Here is a 16,728-nt window from a genome sequence, read left to right on the forward strand (position 1 = left end):
CTCACAGTGCTCTCCCGGGGAGCGAGGCCAACTGTGACGAGGAAGCTAGCCTCTCCTTCAACTGGGACCGAATCTCCGGTGAACCCAACCAGTGGGGCATTGATTCTCCGGAGATGTCCTTCTGGCAACCCCATTCTTTGGTAGGCGTGATAGTACAAAATGTTGGCTGAACTTCCATTGTCAACTAGGACACGCTTTACATCAAACCTATTTACAATCATAGAGATGACCACAGCGTCATCGTGAGGGGTCTTGACCCCTTCTAAGTCCTCATCCGAGAACGAGATGACTTCATCAGTACGTGGGCGCTTCGGGGGTGCTCCCTGGGCGGCTGCTCCTGCCGAGGCCCTCCCAATCATGTTGATGGTGCCGGCGATAGGCCTATTGTCGTCCGGATTTTCGGTCGGTACGACATTCTCCGCCGGCCTCCTTTCCTCACGTTGGTTCCTCACGAACCGGTTGAGTACTCCCCGACGGATGAGCGCTTCTATCTCGTCCCGGAGCTGGAAGCAATCCTCCGTGTCGTGCCCACGGTCTCGATGGAAGCGACAGTACTTCCTGGGGTTACGGGGAACTCCCGTGTCTCGCATAGGAGGCGGGGGTCGGAAAAAGTCCCGACCCTCGATTTCCATCAGGATCTCAGCCTGGGGAGCGTTGACAGGTGTGTAGTTCTCGTACCTCCCTGGGTACATCCGAGGCCGTGGTGGAGACCTCGGTCGAGGAGGGGTCCTCTGCTGAGGTCGTCCCTGCTGCCGGGGCGGGCTCCTCAGCCGGGGGAGATTCTTCTCTCGACGGAGAGATCGGCTCCTTTGTCGGCAGCAGGGAAAGCGACTGCGTCCCTCCCGAGGTATTGTCCGCTCTGGGCAGGCCCCGTGGGCGCGGAGCTCGCACGGGGTGCGCACCCACCTGCAGGCGCGGAGCTCGTACAGGGGGCTTGGGCGACCCTCACGGTTTTGTCCTATAAAAGGCGCCTCGTGAGGAAAGGTTTTAGGCCTCCTCATTATAAGGCACAGACCTTTCCGCTGATTAGCCGATGTGGGACTAAACTGGGAACCCCATCCCACAACACAGCCCCCCCAGTGGGAAGGTCTGTGCGTGGGCGGGGCCCTTCCTCTAGCGCCATCTGATGCGGAGTTTTCACCCCGGCACCAGCCCACACACCGGCTGAGCAGGGAAAGCAACTGTGTCCCTCCCGAGGTATTGTCCGCTCTGGGCAGGCCCCGTGGGCGCGGAGCTCGCACGGGGTGCGCACCCACCTGCAGGCGCGGAGCTCATACAGGGGGCTTGGGCGACCCTCACGGTTTTGTCCTATAAAAGGCGCCTCGTGAGGAAAGGTTTTAGGCCTCCTCATTATAAGGCACAGACCTTTCCGCTGATTAGCCGATGTGGGACTAAACTGGGAACCCCATCCCACAACAGTTATATACAATAATATAAAGATCAAATTTTTGCTGGTAATGAGTGGGAGAAGCAGAAATCCTATACTATATTTTAATGCCCAAAGCGTAGTCCATTATGTGGTCTTAGACTTTGAAATCTTTTTTTTTTTTCATTCTTGGACTCTGAAGGAAAGGATTTTATGAGTTCCTAGACAAAGTGACAACCAATTCAGCTTCACAGCCTTCATCCATTTATTCATTATTATTTGTCCAAAGTCCAGAAATAATTCAATCGTACAGTCTCCAGCTTATTCGCCCTTTGCCTTGCAAGCTAGGGATCGAGTCAACTATTTTACAGATGAAAAGGAATTGTGAAATAAAAAAATGATAGTAAAATAAGACTTGTTCTTATGGATCCATCAAGCTTATGCCCCACCTTAATTCAAACTCAAATCCAACAACTCAAAACACCACACTCCCTCATTCTCAGCACCTTAAAAAACAAAAAGGACCCACCCAAGGAAAGCTCCAACCGAGCCCATGAAGCCCACCACCTTGGAAGGAGCCCCATTTGGTGGAGGTGGAGTGCTGGTCTCCTCTCCAGCTGGGGCTGATGAGGGGGTCACTTCTGTTGAGCTCGAAGGAGGTGGTGAAGGAGGAGACAATGAGGAGACTGGAGAAGGAGAAGGTGGCGAGCTCGGTTGGTTTCCCCTCGAGGTTTGGTTGCTCCGGTCGGCCAAGACGACGACCGCCAAAGATTCGTTCTTGAGGCAGTTGGCTTCGTTTCCGCTAATGAAGTAGAATGCACCGGATCGGTTGAGGGTGAACACTGTGTTCCCGTCGTCAAACTTTTGGATAGATGTTGCTGTGTTGCAGGTGTCATAGCCGTCTTTATCAACTTGGAGCACAGAGTCTTGGTCAGGTGGGTAGACAAACACTGTATCATATCTGAAACTTGTTACCAGGGTGACTAAAATGATTGGTTTTTATTAGTTTCAACATGATTGATGTTCTTACTATGGCATGGTAATATCACTACTTATTAGTAGCAATTGTATATTTATATGATCTTTAGCCATTAATCATTATAAATAGCACTGGTTAATTCGATACATATTTAAATAACATGAATCCTTAATCTCTCCCTCCCTCTCTGTTTGTGTGTGTGTTGAGGGGAGGGGGGCAGTATTAAGTTAATAAAAGATTCTTGAGGGAAAACATGTATGATAGCATTGTGTTTGCCATAAATCTTCTTTTTGTGGCCTTAATATATAAACTAGGAGTTTATGAAACTATACTATCCCTAAAGCATGAAGCAACATGGAAAGGAAATAAAAAGCCGAGCTTCCTAAGCTTTTAGATCTTTTAAAGAACTTGAAAAAAAGAAAAAAGAACCAACGCACGCACTCAATAGAATAGGAGCCATCATTGCAATGATGTAAAATTCAAAGTATAATTCCACACTAAGGATGAACCCAACAATGAGAAAAGTTTGAAATAAATATGTCAAATAATGTAAAAAATAATGCTGCATAGCAAACATAAAATCGATATAATTTTTAGATAAATGGTTTTTAAAATTAATAGCCAAAGCCTTAAACTCAAAGCAGGTCTTGATCCTGGCCTACCCTGATTCTGCTGCGCTGCTCTTTTTTTTTCTTTTCAGTGTTCTTAATAATATAAATTCCTTTTTTGTTTTCAGAAGTAGAAATCAACCTCAGAGCCTTCAATGCCCATATATTGATTGGATTAAACATGGAGACTCCTTGAAGAGAACCAAGGTACGTTCTTTCCAAGAGATCTCAGGATTTGCACACAATAAATTAAATTTGTTTCACCAAACAAAGCATGAATTTATATTAGCAAAAACAACAGGAGGAGATTATGGAACTGGAAAAGTGATAGATCGTGTAAAGAGGTCCCAGAGGAAGATGGTGCATGAAAGATTTCTTAGACGATGATCCTACAAGCCTTCATATTTTCAAAAGATCTTGAGATTTTAAAACTAAATTCAACCATCAAATACATATTAAGAAATTTTTCAAACAATTTTGAGCTAAGATATTGAAGATTACTTGTTTCTTTGGATGAGCAAGATTAGCTGTTAACCGTAGAACCATCTTGGTTCCTCATGATAAACATGTAGATCAATATTAGAGCTGTGTAAATTCTAAATATTATACAAGTGGTAAAGTCCAATCATATCAGCTTGACTGGCAAACATTATAACAAGACAAATAGCTATAGGCCAATGCATTTGACGGAAGTAATATTTATGACATTCCTAGGTTCAATCATTCAAGTCACTATCTGATGGAGTTGCATGATCCTAGGAACCTAAGGTGGTGACCCGCTGACCCATAAGTTTGTGATTTCAACACTAAATATTCGACAAATGAAAGCAATACTGAGCAATCTGATGATTGCAAGGATGCCTTTGATCTATTCTAGTGATCAATCAACTTACGTAGTGAATCTCCAATTTGGAACCGATTTGTTTCTGCCCATTGCTTGTATGACATTGCGTTAGGACTGGGTACACTCCACCCCATTGGACCTCCAACCTTGAATTGTTTTGCACTGGCCATTGTCATCATTGACAGAGCAAGACAAAAGAGCAACGAGCCATGGAAGTTTGCCATGAGAAAAATGTTTTTGGTTGTAGTGGGAGGAAGGGAATGAGACTAAAACTAGGATGACAAGTTGAGGCCTGAGAAGAAGGATGCTATGGCTTGGGGTATTTGTAGACCTATTCCATGAACTCTACAAGCTGTGGAAGAGTCCCCTTTTACAAAGCCTCTTCTTTTTGATATCTTAGCCTAGGGGCCAAAGCATATGGGCCACTTTATGGTTAGGGTTGCTTTTGTGTGCTTTCATATCTACTTTCAGTAGAATACCTCTCGAAGTTATACTTTGCTTGGTGGCCTAGGAATATTCATAGCTTGTTCTTTAGTTTATATCAAGGGTAACAATCTTTTATGCTCTCAGAAGTTCCAAGCACTCATGGTTAATTTAAACTTTGCGAGTATATATGTACATGTATATAGTGGCTGCTTGATCTCCAGAGATAAACCCATTTGGATATGTTTCAAGCTTCACACAAACAATTTTCAGTTTGCTCCGAACAGCGAGGATGGAATTCAAAGCAACCATGGCCATAGATCCACCTAATTTTCAGCTGTGACAGCATGCAAGCAAAAGGAAAAGCCTATATTTGGTGTGTGACAGCCAATAGTCAAGACTTGATGTCCAGGATATAACAGCAAACTATGTGGTCAGGTAGTTGAAAGCTTGGAAAGGTTTGGAAGAATTAGAGCCTGACTTTGTTGAGAGGTCATCAGACTGGCTTCTTTCTTTGTCCTCAAGCATGGTGTGAAACTACTGCTGCTGCATTAGTTCTCAGACTCTTTTTTTCTTTTTAGTATCTATATAATTATTTTGTTTTCTGAGAGAGAGAGGAGGCAAAACACATCAACATTTTATTAAGATCACCAAATGTGGTACATCAACAAAAATACTAATCATAGATACCACCGCTCATTTTATTTGATAAATGAAATAGGAGGGAACCGGGCCTCGCAAATACAAAGAACTTGAAGTACAGGGGAAGACAAGGGCTAAGCCTCTGCCCTACACCTTACAGACATTCTACCCATGAAACATACACTCATCCTGAGAAAGCCAGTTCTTGCCACCTACTTTCTATACTACAACCTAGCAGACAAATTACAATTTACAAACTAGACTTTTGACGAGCATTCCTTAGACTAGATTAATGTCAATCTGAAAGCTCTTAGTTCCAATTCTCCTAACTCTACATGGCACCTTATCTTACCACCACAATTTGTGAGGGCCTGTTGGACCTCAGCCATTCCATGATCTTTGTTCTATGTACTCCAGATTCAACCACAGAGAGAGTATCTCAAAAACATAGGATCAGCCGGAAACCTTTTACGAAACATAAAATCTTGCCTTCTGACCTACCGTCGCTTTTATAGATTATCCACTTTCACTTGCTTGTTCTTCAAAAATGAACACATGAAAACTCTCATCTTCCATGATGCTTAAGCCGGCTATAGGTCTTTGACAATTAGATGAAAAAAAAAAACCACCATTACTAAGAAACCTGTAAAATGATCCAACTGAGAACACCCATATGATCTCCCATAACCAAACTAACATTACCTACTTGAGTCTGATACAGCATTAAAATCTGGACCCTAATTCAAAAAAGATTTCACTTAAAATATTCAACATTACTCATGCACTAAGAAGATACAAAAAAAGCCAACTCAAACTGAATGTTAATAACCTCATCCAAGATGTTCTAGCACAAATGTGAATGTCTGACATTTCTTTCTAAATCTTCCATCAAAAGGCAATAGCAACGATCACCTAATTATCCCTCAGCCTCACTTCACTCTTGTAGCACATCAAAAATACCAAAAAGACCTTGCCGCCCTCTTAATTTCAGCTTATCCTTAAAATGACATAATATCTTACACAAGGACATCTAAAAAGTAGATAAGAAGTTGTCTCTTCAGCTCCATGACATGGAACAACAGGCTTGATATAGTCTGTGCCAAATCCTCAACTATAAAATTCTTAGTATTAGTTGGCAACCTAGTGATCAAATTTTCCACCACAAATCAGGAATTTATAGAAAGATTTGACTGTCTCTAGTATAGGATGAACCAGGCTAAAAATATGCATCAAATGATGATAGTAATTATGCAACCCTTCATCTAAGTATCTTCAAAAAGGTGCCACTTTCTTAGGAGTTAGGACCATTATAGACCACAAAAGCCTCCTAATTGTACCTCTCAAAAGCCTCCTAATTTCACCCAACTATATGTCAGCTAGGTCCCTTGTGAAAGTCCTATAAAGAAACTCAATCTGGCTCATGCAATTAAAGCTTGTCTTTTAATGCATATGGGGTTGGGGGCAGAACATGAGGTCCTAGTGGAATAAAGGTGCAGTATCTCAAAGTGCAACATATGTTTAGAGACAATAATCTATGATCAAATTCAGTCCCTAAGCTGCTCACTGTAACAAAATGAAAATGTGAAATAAAAGAAAAGAAATTAATTCAAAATCAGGACCACCATTTTAATCTACTTTGAGACACAATACTTTGGTTCATTGTTGTACAGGTGGGCTGGAAGCCATATTATTTAAATACATTATTTGCACAGATACATGAGCATTTATAGCCTTCAATTTTACAGAAAGAATAATGAAGTATGATTCATACTTGAGTTTATTCAAAAACAAGAGCCAAATATCAAAATTTTCTTTTCAAGTTGACAAATGAAAATTTATGCTGTGGTCTTTTGTCTTCTTTCTTTCTTAGCTAAACATTGAGATTTTTAAATGGGAATCAAATGTCTTCCTAACTAAGAAAATGAAATTTAACACGAACACATTAGAAAATCCCTAAACGATTTGATATTCATGTGGTGTTTCACTGGTATCTTCAATTGCAGTGGTATATGAAGCTCTTGACCTCGACGATCTTGATGATGAGGATGGGGATGAGTCCTTAGCTTTTCTCCTCCTTGGTTTTTTAGGAGCTTTTGGTATATCTGGGCAAGGATGATCAGCAAAAATCCCAGAAAGCGGTTGAAGTTCTTTAGACTGATCAAAATCTGTTAAAATTATATTTAGCAAATTATTTGATGGGAGGAACAACATTTTTCAGAATAAAAACAAAAATTCTCGACATAACAATGTTTTGAGGCAATATTTACCCACAGTATATTAACAGAGTAATAATAGTCAAACTAACTTCAAAAATGGGAGGCCTGCCATGCTCATGAGTAACACACTTCGATTCAATATATAAGCAAACATGCTTTCATATGCAACAAAACAAAAAGTTTACAAGACCATGGCAACAATCAGCATACGAATAAGGATCCATATAGTCGAACCAAAATATTTTGGGGCGTTGATCTATCTTTTAGAAGAAGGCTGACTCATATGAGGATACAGAGCTTATATAGTTGTACATTGAAGATACAGAGATCCTTCAAATCATATAGGAGATTGATCCGCTTGTTGAATAGTTTAACAGGTCTACTTACAGACCACTGTCTTTTGTAAAAGATTTTTATTTTTCTTTTGTATTTTTCTTTCTTGCAAATCTTTTATAAATAGTTTATGTAAACTTTTCTTTTCTAATAAAGGCCGGGTGGCTTTCCTTCCCTCTCCATAAAAAAAAAGGGAAAAAAAAGGAGATTATGGTTATGATTAGTAATTATATTAAGATTTTTATACAACATAATGCACAAACAGAAAGTCTCCAAATCATATGATTTTTTATTTAATATCTACTCCACAACATGACATGACAATTAACAACATTACATCTTATTGAAGATGTTTCCAAAAATCCTAGTATGATTCCACTCTTTTCTCTTTCCAATCCTTTCTTTTTCTAACCCTTTCACCAAACCAAAACTAAACATAGGAAACTTTTTAAAATGACATATTATAAGGCCTTATTTATGACTTCCATATCTAAAACAAAGAGGAGACTCCACTTATATAAACTCAACCTACATAAACAAATCTTCAGCATTTTTTACTTATCTATTTATTTATTATTTTGAAGCAAAGTTCTTTTTTGGGTGTCTATATTTTTCCTCTGCTACCCAAAGAGGCACATGATGGCCTACCACAACTCTAATATGATTCTGTGTATTCCTAACACATCACTGTTGCCATCATGATCATGATCATGATCAGATCAGTCCTATCACCTCTCACAACTTTGTCCCATGTTATATGGTGGATATGTGACAATTAGAAAGAGAGAAGAGGAGAGAAGGAAGAACGAGCCTTGAGAAGCCCAAGAGGTCTCTCTGCCAAGCGAGGCTGATGAAAAATCTGATGATGCCTTGAATTCACTCAACTGCACTACAAAGCACACAAATCCAAATAGACAGTAACAAACATCACATAAACTTGGAAGACCACCTCAACGAGAAAGGGGAAAAAAAAAAAAGCATGAATACCATTCCAAAATTTAAATTTGCGGAATACTATTTTAAAATTTATATTTATTTCTGTACCCTCATAAAACACTGTTTTTGCATACATACTTCTAATATAACGGTTCTTCTAACACCATTAATAAAAACTATATTTATTATAATCAAAAATAAAGTAAAATTTTAAAATTACTTTTTTTCATCACAATCGCCTTATAAATGTTTTGTTTTACACATTTACCCATTAAAGATATTTTAGTCATTTTAATTTAAAACCGTTAATTTTAATGACGTTAGATAGCGTAGGTACATATGCAAAAACAGAAATAAAAAAAAGATAGAATAGCAAAATAAGTATTTTATGAGGGTATGCAAGTAAATATAAATTTGAGAGGATATTCATGCAAAATTCAATATTTAGAAAGATATTCATGCAAAAAAATCTAAATAAAAATTATTGTGAAATAAAAGCCTTTACCCAAGCAGGGGCACTGCCGCATGAGTTGTCCCAACCAATATGTGCCACGTGTCTCACATCCGTTGGGTATCCAATTTCCATGTCATGTTCCTTTTGTGCTGTAGCACAAAACCAGATTAAAACAGTGGAAAGAAATATGACCCTATGCCTTTTAGTTTGAGGGAAAAAAAATATTTGAGATATTTGTTGATGATGACAAGAAAAAAAATAGTACCAATAAGAGAGAGAGAGAGAGAGAGAGAGAGAGAGAGAGAGAGAGAGAGAGAGAGAGAAGGCAAAGACCATTACCAAAAAGCAGAGAGAGATATTTCAATCCCTTGAAGAGCCCTTTCATCTTGCTAGCCATGGGGAGTGGAGGCTGTCTGTCCTACCAAACAAAAACTTCCAACAAATAAAGTGAGGCAAGATAGAAATAACCATCAGAAAAGGAGTATGATAAAGCTGTCTCTCTTCTTAGTCTTTTGAATGTAATTGGTAGTGCTCTAATAACAAGAGGGAAGCATTCCTTTGTGCCACAAATGTCTGTCTCTCTCAATCAAACGACAATCTTTTTGAGCAATGACATTTGGCATCAGATAAGAATGCTGAACACGTCAAACTTGAACTCTGCAAACCATTTCTGCTCAAGAGCTGAAAAAAGAGAGATCTTTTTCCAACTTGCTATCCATCAGATGATAATTCTCGTAGAAAATATCAAAGAAGGGAAAGCATATATACCTCTATGGAAATGATGATGATATGCTTTGGGTGCAATGTGTAGCAAGATTCAAAAGAACAAAACTTTCATCAAATCAATGACTCCATTCCAGCCCATCTTTTTATCTAGCTAGCATTCAGAAAGACCAGAATAAAGAAGAAGTATAGAGACTTCTGTTTTGGATTATGGGCAGAGAGAGAGAGAGGGAGAAAGATATTTAATGGAGGGTTCTTAATGCAAGTATTGGTTTGGGAGACTGCGGATTTTCTTAAGTGAGGAGACTCTGCTCTTTAAATTATGGAATAACAATTGGAAAATTAGATGTAAAAAATGAGAGAGGATCAGCTGTGCTTCTCTGCCTAACGTACAGCAACATACATCCAACGTTCTCTGTCATTTTTTTAACTGAAAAGATTAGAATGCATAATATATTAGTTCCAAGGAACAAGATTAAAAGGAATGTGTTGCTATAATTAAGCTTCTTTGATGATCACTACTAACAGTCTTGGCACAACTTAGATCACAATAGATTGGATTAGTTGGAAAATTCGTGTCTAAAACTTTGCAAGGGTTCAGGTATACAATACTTGCATTATTCATGTTGATTATCTGCAACTAAGTATAGGAAAAAGGCAACCTTTGACACCACTTTGTACTAGGAGATATATTTCGGTGTCAAAGTAGTTCTTTTTTTTTTTTTTAACTTTACATTGATTCAAACATGCCTAAAATAATTAACTTGTTTACATTTCAATAGCTATTTGGTCAAGAGAAATATAGGTGATCATAGTTTCTTGCCGCCGTATGCTCGGTGATACAGCAATTAACTACATATAATCAAATGAAGTGAGTCACTATTAAACATCAATTGTGGATGACATCCATCATCAACCAAATTACTTATCCTCATATGTAATCTCAAGATCCAAATAATTATCCTACTTTAAATTGCAAAATCATCTACTAATGATCTATAATCGATGGTACGTAATAAGGATCTCCATTTTAAGGATGGGACATTTAGAGTACATGATCTTAAAACTTATGCAATGATTATCCTCATTTTAAGGTCATGGCTGACATGAGGAATTTAAAGCTAAAATAAAATATGGAAATTTTGTTAACATCTGTAAAATTAAGTAAATTTTTCCAGCTTAAAAGCACTCCAAGAATTAGAAAATATAAAATAACAAATAACTTCTTCTTAGGTATATCATGCTCTAAAATTGTATAAAATTTCTCTAAGCAACATTTTAGCTTTTGTCAGCATATATGTGAGATGCAGAATCTACAACAACAAATGACCACATTTAATTAATATTCTCCACAACTAAAATATTACTATCATTGTTATTTTGTTGTTGTTATTGTTGTTGGACATTTTGGCCAAATCAAAATTCGCCGATAATTAAATAAATTCAAATTTAAAAATTAAAGAATACTGTGCAAATGCCGTTTCTCATAAGCTCTAATCGAATCTGACTAAATTCAAGAATCTTCAAGATTTAAGGCCTGATTTGCTTACACGACTATGGAGAAGGAATTCCTTCCTTTGATACAACACTTTATATTTTTGTTATCATAGTTATGGACTTCTCACATCTATATATCTCATAGCTAGAGTCTACCAACATGGCTACATGACACACTGCCCAAAAGGAATGCATTCAGAAGTCAGAATTATATAGAGAGTTGGGTTGGCTTCTCTCTGTCATGCGGCCTAATATGCTTTCTCTGAATCAATTCCTACTGCATCAAACACAGGATCTTTGTGTCATCTCCATCATATATAGTATGCAGATGCAGTCTCCTGGATTATATATTGTTGTTATGGCATAGCAATTGTCTCCAGCTCCAATATATATATATATATATTGTTCCAAACTTGGAGGCTAGCCCTCTTATAAATTAATTATGAACTGCTAAATTATTTTATGGGTGACTCAAGGTTGGAGCCACGTTTTGTTGGTTGTTGCTTGATGAGTGACACAACCATGGATCTTTGGAAGTTGCCATCACCACAAATCTTCAAGTCCTATACCATTCTAGAATTATGAGTTCTAAATGAATGCATTGGGCTTTTTGCAGGGCAATCCTCATGATCACTATAATCTTAAGGAAAATCCAAATCAGTCCCTGAGTTAAACCCTGGGAGAAAGATAATGGAATATTTCATTAACAATTAACCTGATACCCAAAACGCGTCTGCTTGGGGACTGGATCATAGTTTAGAATAACTCTTTGAACTTTGTTCTCAGCACGAAACCAGCTATATATGATTAATTTATTTCAATGTTTAAGGTGGAGAAACTCAACATGCCTGAACTTTAAAACACCCAAACCGGCGCCCCTACTTTCCAAAATTTTGAACTTTTCAAAGCTTTATCTACAAGTTTGAAATCAATGGATATCAAATGGTTTCTAAGGTTTTTTTGGCCACCAACTCCGAATCTTGTTCAAGGATTGGACTTCTATAGCTAGCAAAAAAGAAAACCAGCATTCCATCTTTTCACAAACTACCTACAACCCACCGCCACCACCCTAATTTCCTTTTGGCACCTACTTTCATCTTCACCTCTCTTCTAATTAACTCTCCTCATCTTGTAATTATCCTTTAGCTTCAATATTCACATCACAGGAAAAATAGCTTTCTCCGACTGTGATCTGCTGATGCTAGAAAAAAGCGTCGGCAATTTAGTCACCGTGCCAAAATTTGCCGACGTTTTTTAGTAGCGTTGTTAGGAATTAAACTATGACGACATTATAAGCGTCCTCAGAAACCAAGGGATTAAGACGACGCTTATAAGCATCGTCGGAAGTGAAAAGCCAAGATTAAGACGAACACCTGTATTGATAAATACAGGCTAGGATTTCGTAACTCTGTACTCAGTAAAAAAAACAAGTTATGCAGTTCATCAATGCTGTTGTTAGCAGAGTTGGCATGTCCTTTGACATTAATATAGGATAACTGGTTTCCATCTTGCCCTCAATTTGGCTTTGGCCAAGCTTCCACCACTCAATTTGTATGGAGAAGAGAAACAATTGTTTGAGCTAAAGTGGAGAATTTTTGTGGTGTGAAATGCATAGTTAGTTGGAATTTTTCTAACCCTTAGAATTGTCTTCACCTATCAGTAAGTTTCGGCTACGTTCGATGCTTTAGGATCCATGTACCCTTCACTTGTCGTTTGAGAGAGTTCTATTATTTGGGGTAAAAAATATAAAAGAGAGAGGAGGAGGAGGGGGAGGAGGACAAAAGTAAATTGAAAAACCATAAAGATGAGATATATGGACATCCACAGAAAACGGAAACTAAAATATTCTCCTTAGTTTTTAGGAATTCAACGTTCTTTTTATATATGCAAAGGTTCATTGTCTCTCACGATTCCCAGCCCTCCACTATGGGCCCAGCCATGGCGAGCTACAAGGAGGTACTTCTAAAAGAAAACCAAGAAAAGAAAGAAAGAAAGAAAAGAAAGAAAGGAAAGAAAGAAAGAATGATGGAGAAATCAACTTTTCATTTTCATGATTATTTTGATGGATTCTTTTATTAGTTTTAACCAATTTTAAAGCATTATATATGATTGTCCACCTCTCCTTATGTTTAGAAAATCATTGTTTGTATAATGATAAATCTGGTGTTCTATCACTATCCAGTGATTTGCTAATAGTTTTAAAATATGTTGGGCATTACAATTTACAATCTACAGCATTTATTTGCAATCTAATGTAGCGTTGAAAGTCTTTTTCTTCCATTACTTAGAACTCGATTTTGTGTTTTGAATTAATATTTAGCATTAATTTTCATTCTCTTCTTTTTCTGCAATTATTTGGCTCGACAATAATTGGTAAGTTGAAATTACATAAAATACTACCTCTTACCTTGTCATTTTGACTCCTGTCTCAATTTGTACATAAATCTTTTAATGAGTTCGCCATGCTAATTTTCTTGGTATTGCTCCAAATTTATCAGATGTCTGTGAAAGGAACATTGGCCTCAATGTTGTTATCCTTACAAATTTTTCTGCACATAATCTGAAAAATGTTATTTAGAATATATGTATGTAGTAATTTTAATTATCCTACAAAAGAATCTCCACTAATCTATGAAAATATGAAAGTTATATATGGCTTGAACTTCTTTGTTTAGGTCAACTTTTGTTTTTTTGGGCCTCATATTTTGTTCTTTATTGATGGATTCTTCTTCTCAGAAGAATGCATGGATGGCTGTCCCTCAGTTTGGAGGGTGGGATCAAAAGACAGGTGCACTGGATTACTCCATGGTCTTTTCACGAGCTCGTGCTAAGAGGAAGCAATACAAGAATCAGGCAAAGCAAATAAGCCTTGGAAATGAAGAGGAGCTCATGGCATACCATAGATATGAAACTGGCTCTGTGATGGTAAATAGTTCTTTCTTTTTCTATTTTCTTTTTTCTTAGTAATACTACTTTTAGTACATTGGATTGGTTGCTTGCTCACAAATATGGATGCAAGAATTTTATTTCATTGACCGCCTATACGACTAAATATACCCTTATACGAAACAAACATGCGAGCAATTTATTCTTCTAATAATTGGCTTGAATATTCTTTTAATGATGATTGGGTCACTTGTTGTGTCACCATGAGCATTTGAATGCCTTTTTGCATGCTTCCATTGAATTGTTGCGTCCTAGGCAAGCAAATGTGCATAGCTAGACTACATAGCTTTTAATACATATACACATACATATATATATATATACATATACATATACATATACATATTACTATACCTCAAAAACAAAATATTTTATGAAGTGTCTGGCCTAATTAGTTATAGTTTGAAGCAGAGTACTTGTCAAACATCTTGGTATTAGACCGAGTATTTTGAGTGGAGACATTGGCATACACTGGTTTATCTACATTTCCTATATATAGCTGGATTATATTCCAATAGAAGATATTTTTGTAAACATAGGAGAAATAAAATGGCAATTTATTATATTTCATTAGTTTGTATGTTTAAGGAGAAGAAAGGATGAACTTGAGCAGGTAAATCATGTGTAGCTTCTATTTCTCAATACCCAAACTAATTCCTCCTCTGACAATTCTTTTCAATATCTGTCTGCAGTATATGCCAAAAAAGAAGAAGCTGACACGCTCTTTTAGTTGCTTTGCGATGGCTTGAATTTGCTGGATCGAATAGTAACATGGCTCTTAATAGCTTCCAGGTCTGTGCTGATTGAGGATAGAAATCCTGTCTCTGTCTCTACGTGAAGGATATCATATGCATGCATTCTCCCAATTTAAAGTATTTCTCTTATGATTATGTTCGCTATGATGTGTAATAAAATGGCCATGATAATAAAGACTGGCAAATGATCAAATGTTAAAGGAGAAATATGGAGCTGTTGGTAGGATGCATCTAAAAAATAACATTTTGTACTTGCAAACTTCTGATTTACAGGTTTGGCTTTTCATGTGTTTATACAAGCATCTCCAATCTTGATAATTTTTTTCGATAGCTTAATAATCCTTGATTTTTTTCTGATGCAAAGATGAGTACCACCCATCCACATTTCATGAAAGTAACTTCAGTTGATGCACACTTTGAAAAAGATCATCATATTCCTTCAATTTAGCAGATACAGCCAGAGATGATCGTGCCCAAATACTATTAACCTCTTCGAAATTAAGTGTCTCTGCTTTGACAAATATATAATTTGCCAGCCAACTCTAAACTTCTTTCTATTTTCTTAATTCTCCAGATATGCTAACAAGAGAACTTGGATTTTAAAATAATCCTCTCGGTACAGAGACATCTCCAAAACAAAATATAGGCAATTTCTTTCACATTATGACATGAAAATATAAGCACTAGGAGCTGGCCATGATCTCCTAACCAGATTGTTAGGAGTTGATACTTTGCCTCTTAAGCTAACCAAGTAATTTTTCTCACCTAAGCAGGAGCCTGAGAATTCTGCACACAGTGTTGGCGCCTCCTTGAAGCTTGTCCCCAAAATTAACAAATCTGTAAGTCTATCACAACCATCAGTTGGCCTAATTACGTTTAAAAAATCCATGAGATTATTAAATTTTATCACAAATCCATCTTCAGATTCCTTTCGAACATCAATCTAGTGAAAAATCGAGAAGCAACAGTAGCACTTTTAATCAAGGAAATATAATATAATTTATAAAATCGCAAAATGGTAAATCATTGATTCATATATGGTGCCATAATCTAATAGTCCTACCATTACCCAGAAGAAGGGTAATACAGCAGCGAAAAATATCTTTAACCTCTCGAACTACTTTCTAGGAGTGAGAAGAATTGAGAGGTTATCTAACTTAGAGGCATCCTCAAATAACTCTCACTCGAACAACTCCCTTCCAAATCTGCTCATCTCCCTTCAAATCTTTCAACCACCTTTACCTCATAATGTCATGCTCATCCCCCTCAAAATACTTCAACCCAAGACCTCCTGAGCCTTAGATATAAAAACGTTCTTCCATTTGATCAAGCAAAAGCCACCACCAGTAGAACTGGAACTCTTTCAAAAAGTAATTTCTTTCTCCAATCTAGCCTCTCGACTACCAATCTGGAATCCGAAATTTAGCAAGGAAATAAAATGGTAAGACAGAACAGAGATCATCAAAGCTAACCTTCCACCAATAATCTTAGCAGGTCGTTTAGCAAGCCTTTTCAAAAACTTTTCCAGCAAAAGGTACCCAATTAGCTCCCTTGAAGCCAAATGATCTTAGAGGAAGCCTAGGATACTTAAAGATCATGTACTTATAATTCAAATAGCAGTGAACATCTCAACTAGTCCAGCCTCACTTGCAGTTATGACCCAAAACCTATTTCCTAGCACCACAAGCGACTCTCCAACTTACCCAGAACCTAGCCTTTCTTTCCTTTTTTGTCACTTGAATTTTATGACCCTAAGGTTCTTCTAATTAGTAAAATTTCTATTCTTCCCAGTACCACATATATGGAAATTCCTCCAAGAATTTCTAATAGCATCCAAGCAGGGCATCCAAGAGTAAAAATCATTCTCAATAATACGTCCAGCATTAAACAAACCCTGCAGGCTACTCCAAGAACAGGTGGAATCACTTTCAACCAGTCCCGGATGCCCATAAAATTAACAAAATTCAGCCAGAAATCCAGAACACTATTCAGTAGCTGCATGCTAA

At 37.5% G+C, this 16,728-nt stretch overlaps 2 protein-coding genes across 2 annotated transcripts; both read right to left on the reverse strand.

Annotated features, from left to right (window-relative positions):
- Window positions 1–1,597: 1,597 nt before the first annotated feature.
- Window positions 1,598–4,138, reverse strand: LOC103703478 (early nodulin-like protein 2). The gene is made up of 2 exons (XM_008786333.4): window positions 3,847–4,138; window positions 1,598–2,316 (listed from the first exon to the last, which is right to left on the reverse strand). Exons 1-2 carry the CDS (start codon window positions 4,019–4,021, stop codon window positions 1,874–1,876), a joined length of 618 nt encoding a protein of 205 aa, XP_008784555.2. The 5' UTR covers window positions 4,022–4,138; the 3' UTR covers window positions 1,598–1,873.
- Window positions 4,139–4,303: 165 nt separating this feature from the next.
- On the reverse strand, window positions 4,304–16,460 carry LOC103703584 (CRIB domain-containing protein RIC10-like). The gene is made up of 4 exons (XM_039132660.1): window positions 9,141–16,460; window positions 8,853–8,950; window positions 8,142–8,295; window positions 4,304–7,027 (listed from the first exon to the last, which is right to left on the reverse strand). Exons 1-4 carry the CDS (start codon window positions 9,196–9,198, stop codon window positions 6,816–6,818), a joined length of 522 nt encoding a protein of 173 aa, XP_038988588.1. The 5' UTR covers window positions 9,199–16,460; the 3' UTR covers window positions 4,304–6,815.
- Window positions 16,461–16,728: the final 268 nt, after the last annotated feature.

Source organism: Phoenix dactylifera, chromosome 12 (genome assembly GCF_009389715.1).
Source record: "Phoenix dactylifera cultivar Barhee BC4 chromosome 12, palm_55x_up_171113_PBpolish2nd_filt_p, whole genome shotgun sequence".
NCBI lineage: Eukaryota > Viridiplantae > Streptophyta > Magnoliopsida > Arecales > Arecaceae > Phoenix > Phoenix dactylifera.

Bases quoted from the DNA above. Each gene is read 5' to 3' on its own strand.
- LOC103703584 (XM_039132660.1), bottom strand. From the start codon at position 9,198: ATGGCTAGCAAGATGAAAGGGCTCTTCAAGGGATTGAAATATCTCTCT. The intron at 8,951-9,140 runs GTAATGGTCTTT...TTTGTGCTACAG, and splicing joins ATATCTCTCTCTGCTTTTTG to CACAAAAGGAACATGACATG. The intron at 8,296-8,852 runs GTAAAGGCTTTT...TTTGTAGTGCAG, and splicing joins GCGGCAGTGCCCCTGCTTGG to TTGAGTGAATTCAAGGCATC.
- LOC103703478 (XM_008786333.4), bottom strand. From the start codon at position 4,021: ATGGCAAACTTCCATGGCTCGTTGCTCTTTTGTCTTGCTCTGTCAATG. The intron at 2,317-3,846 runs GTAAGTTGATTG...GATATGATACAG, and splicing joins CCAAATTGGAGATTCACTAC to TGTTTGTCTACCCACCTGAC.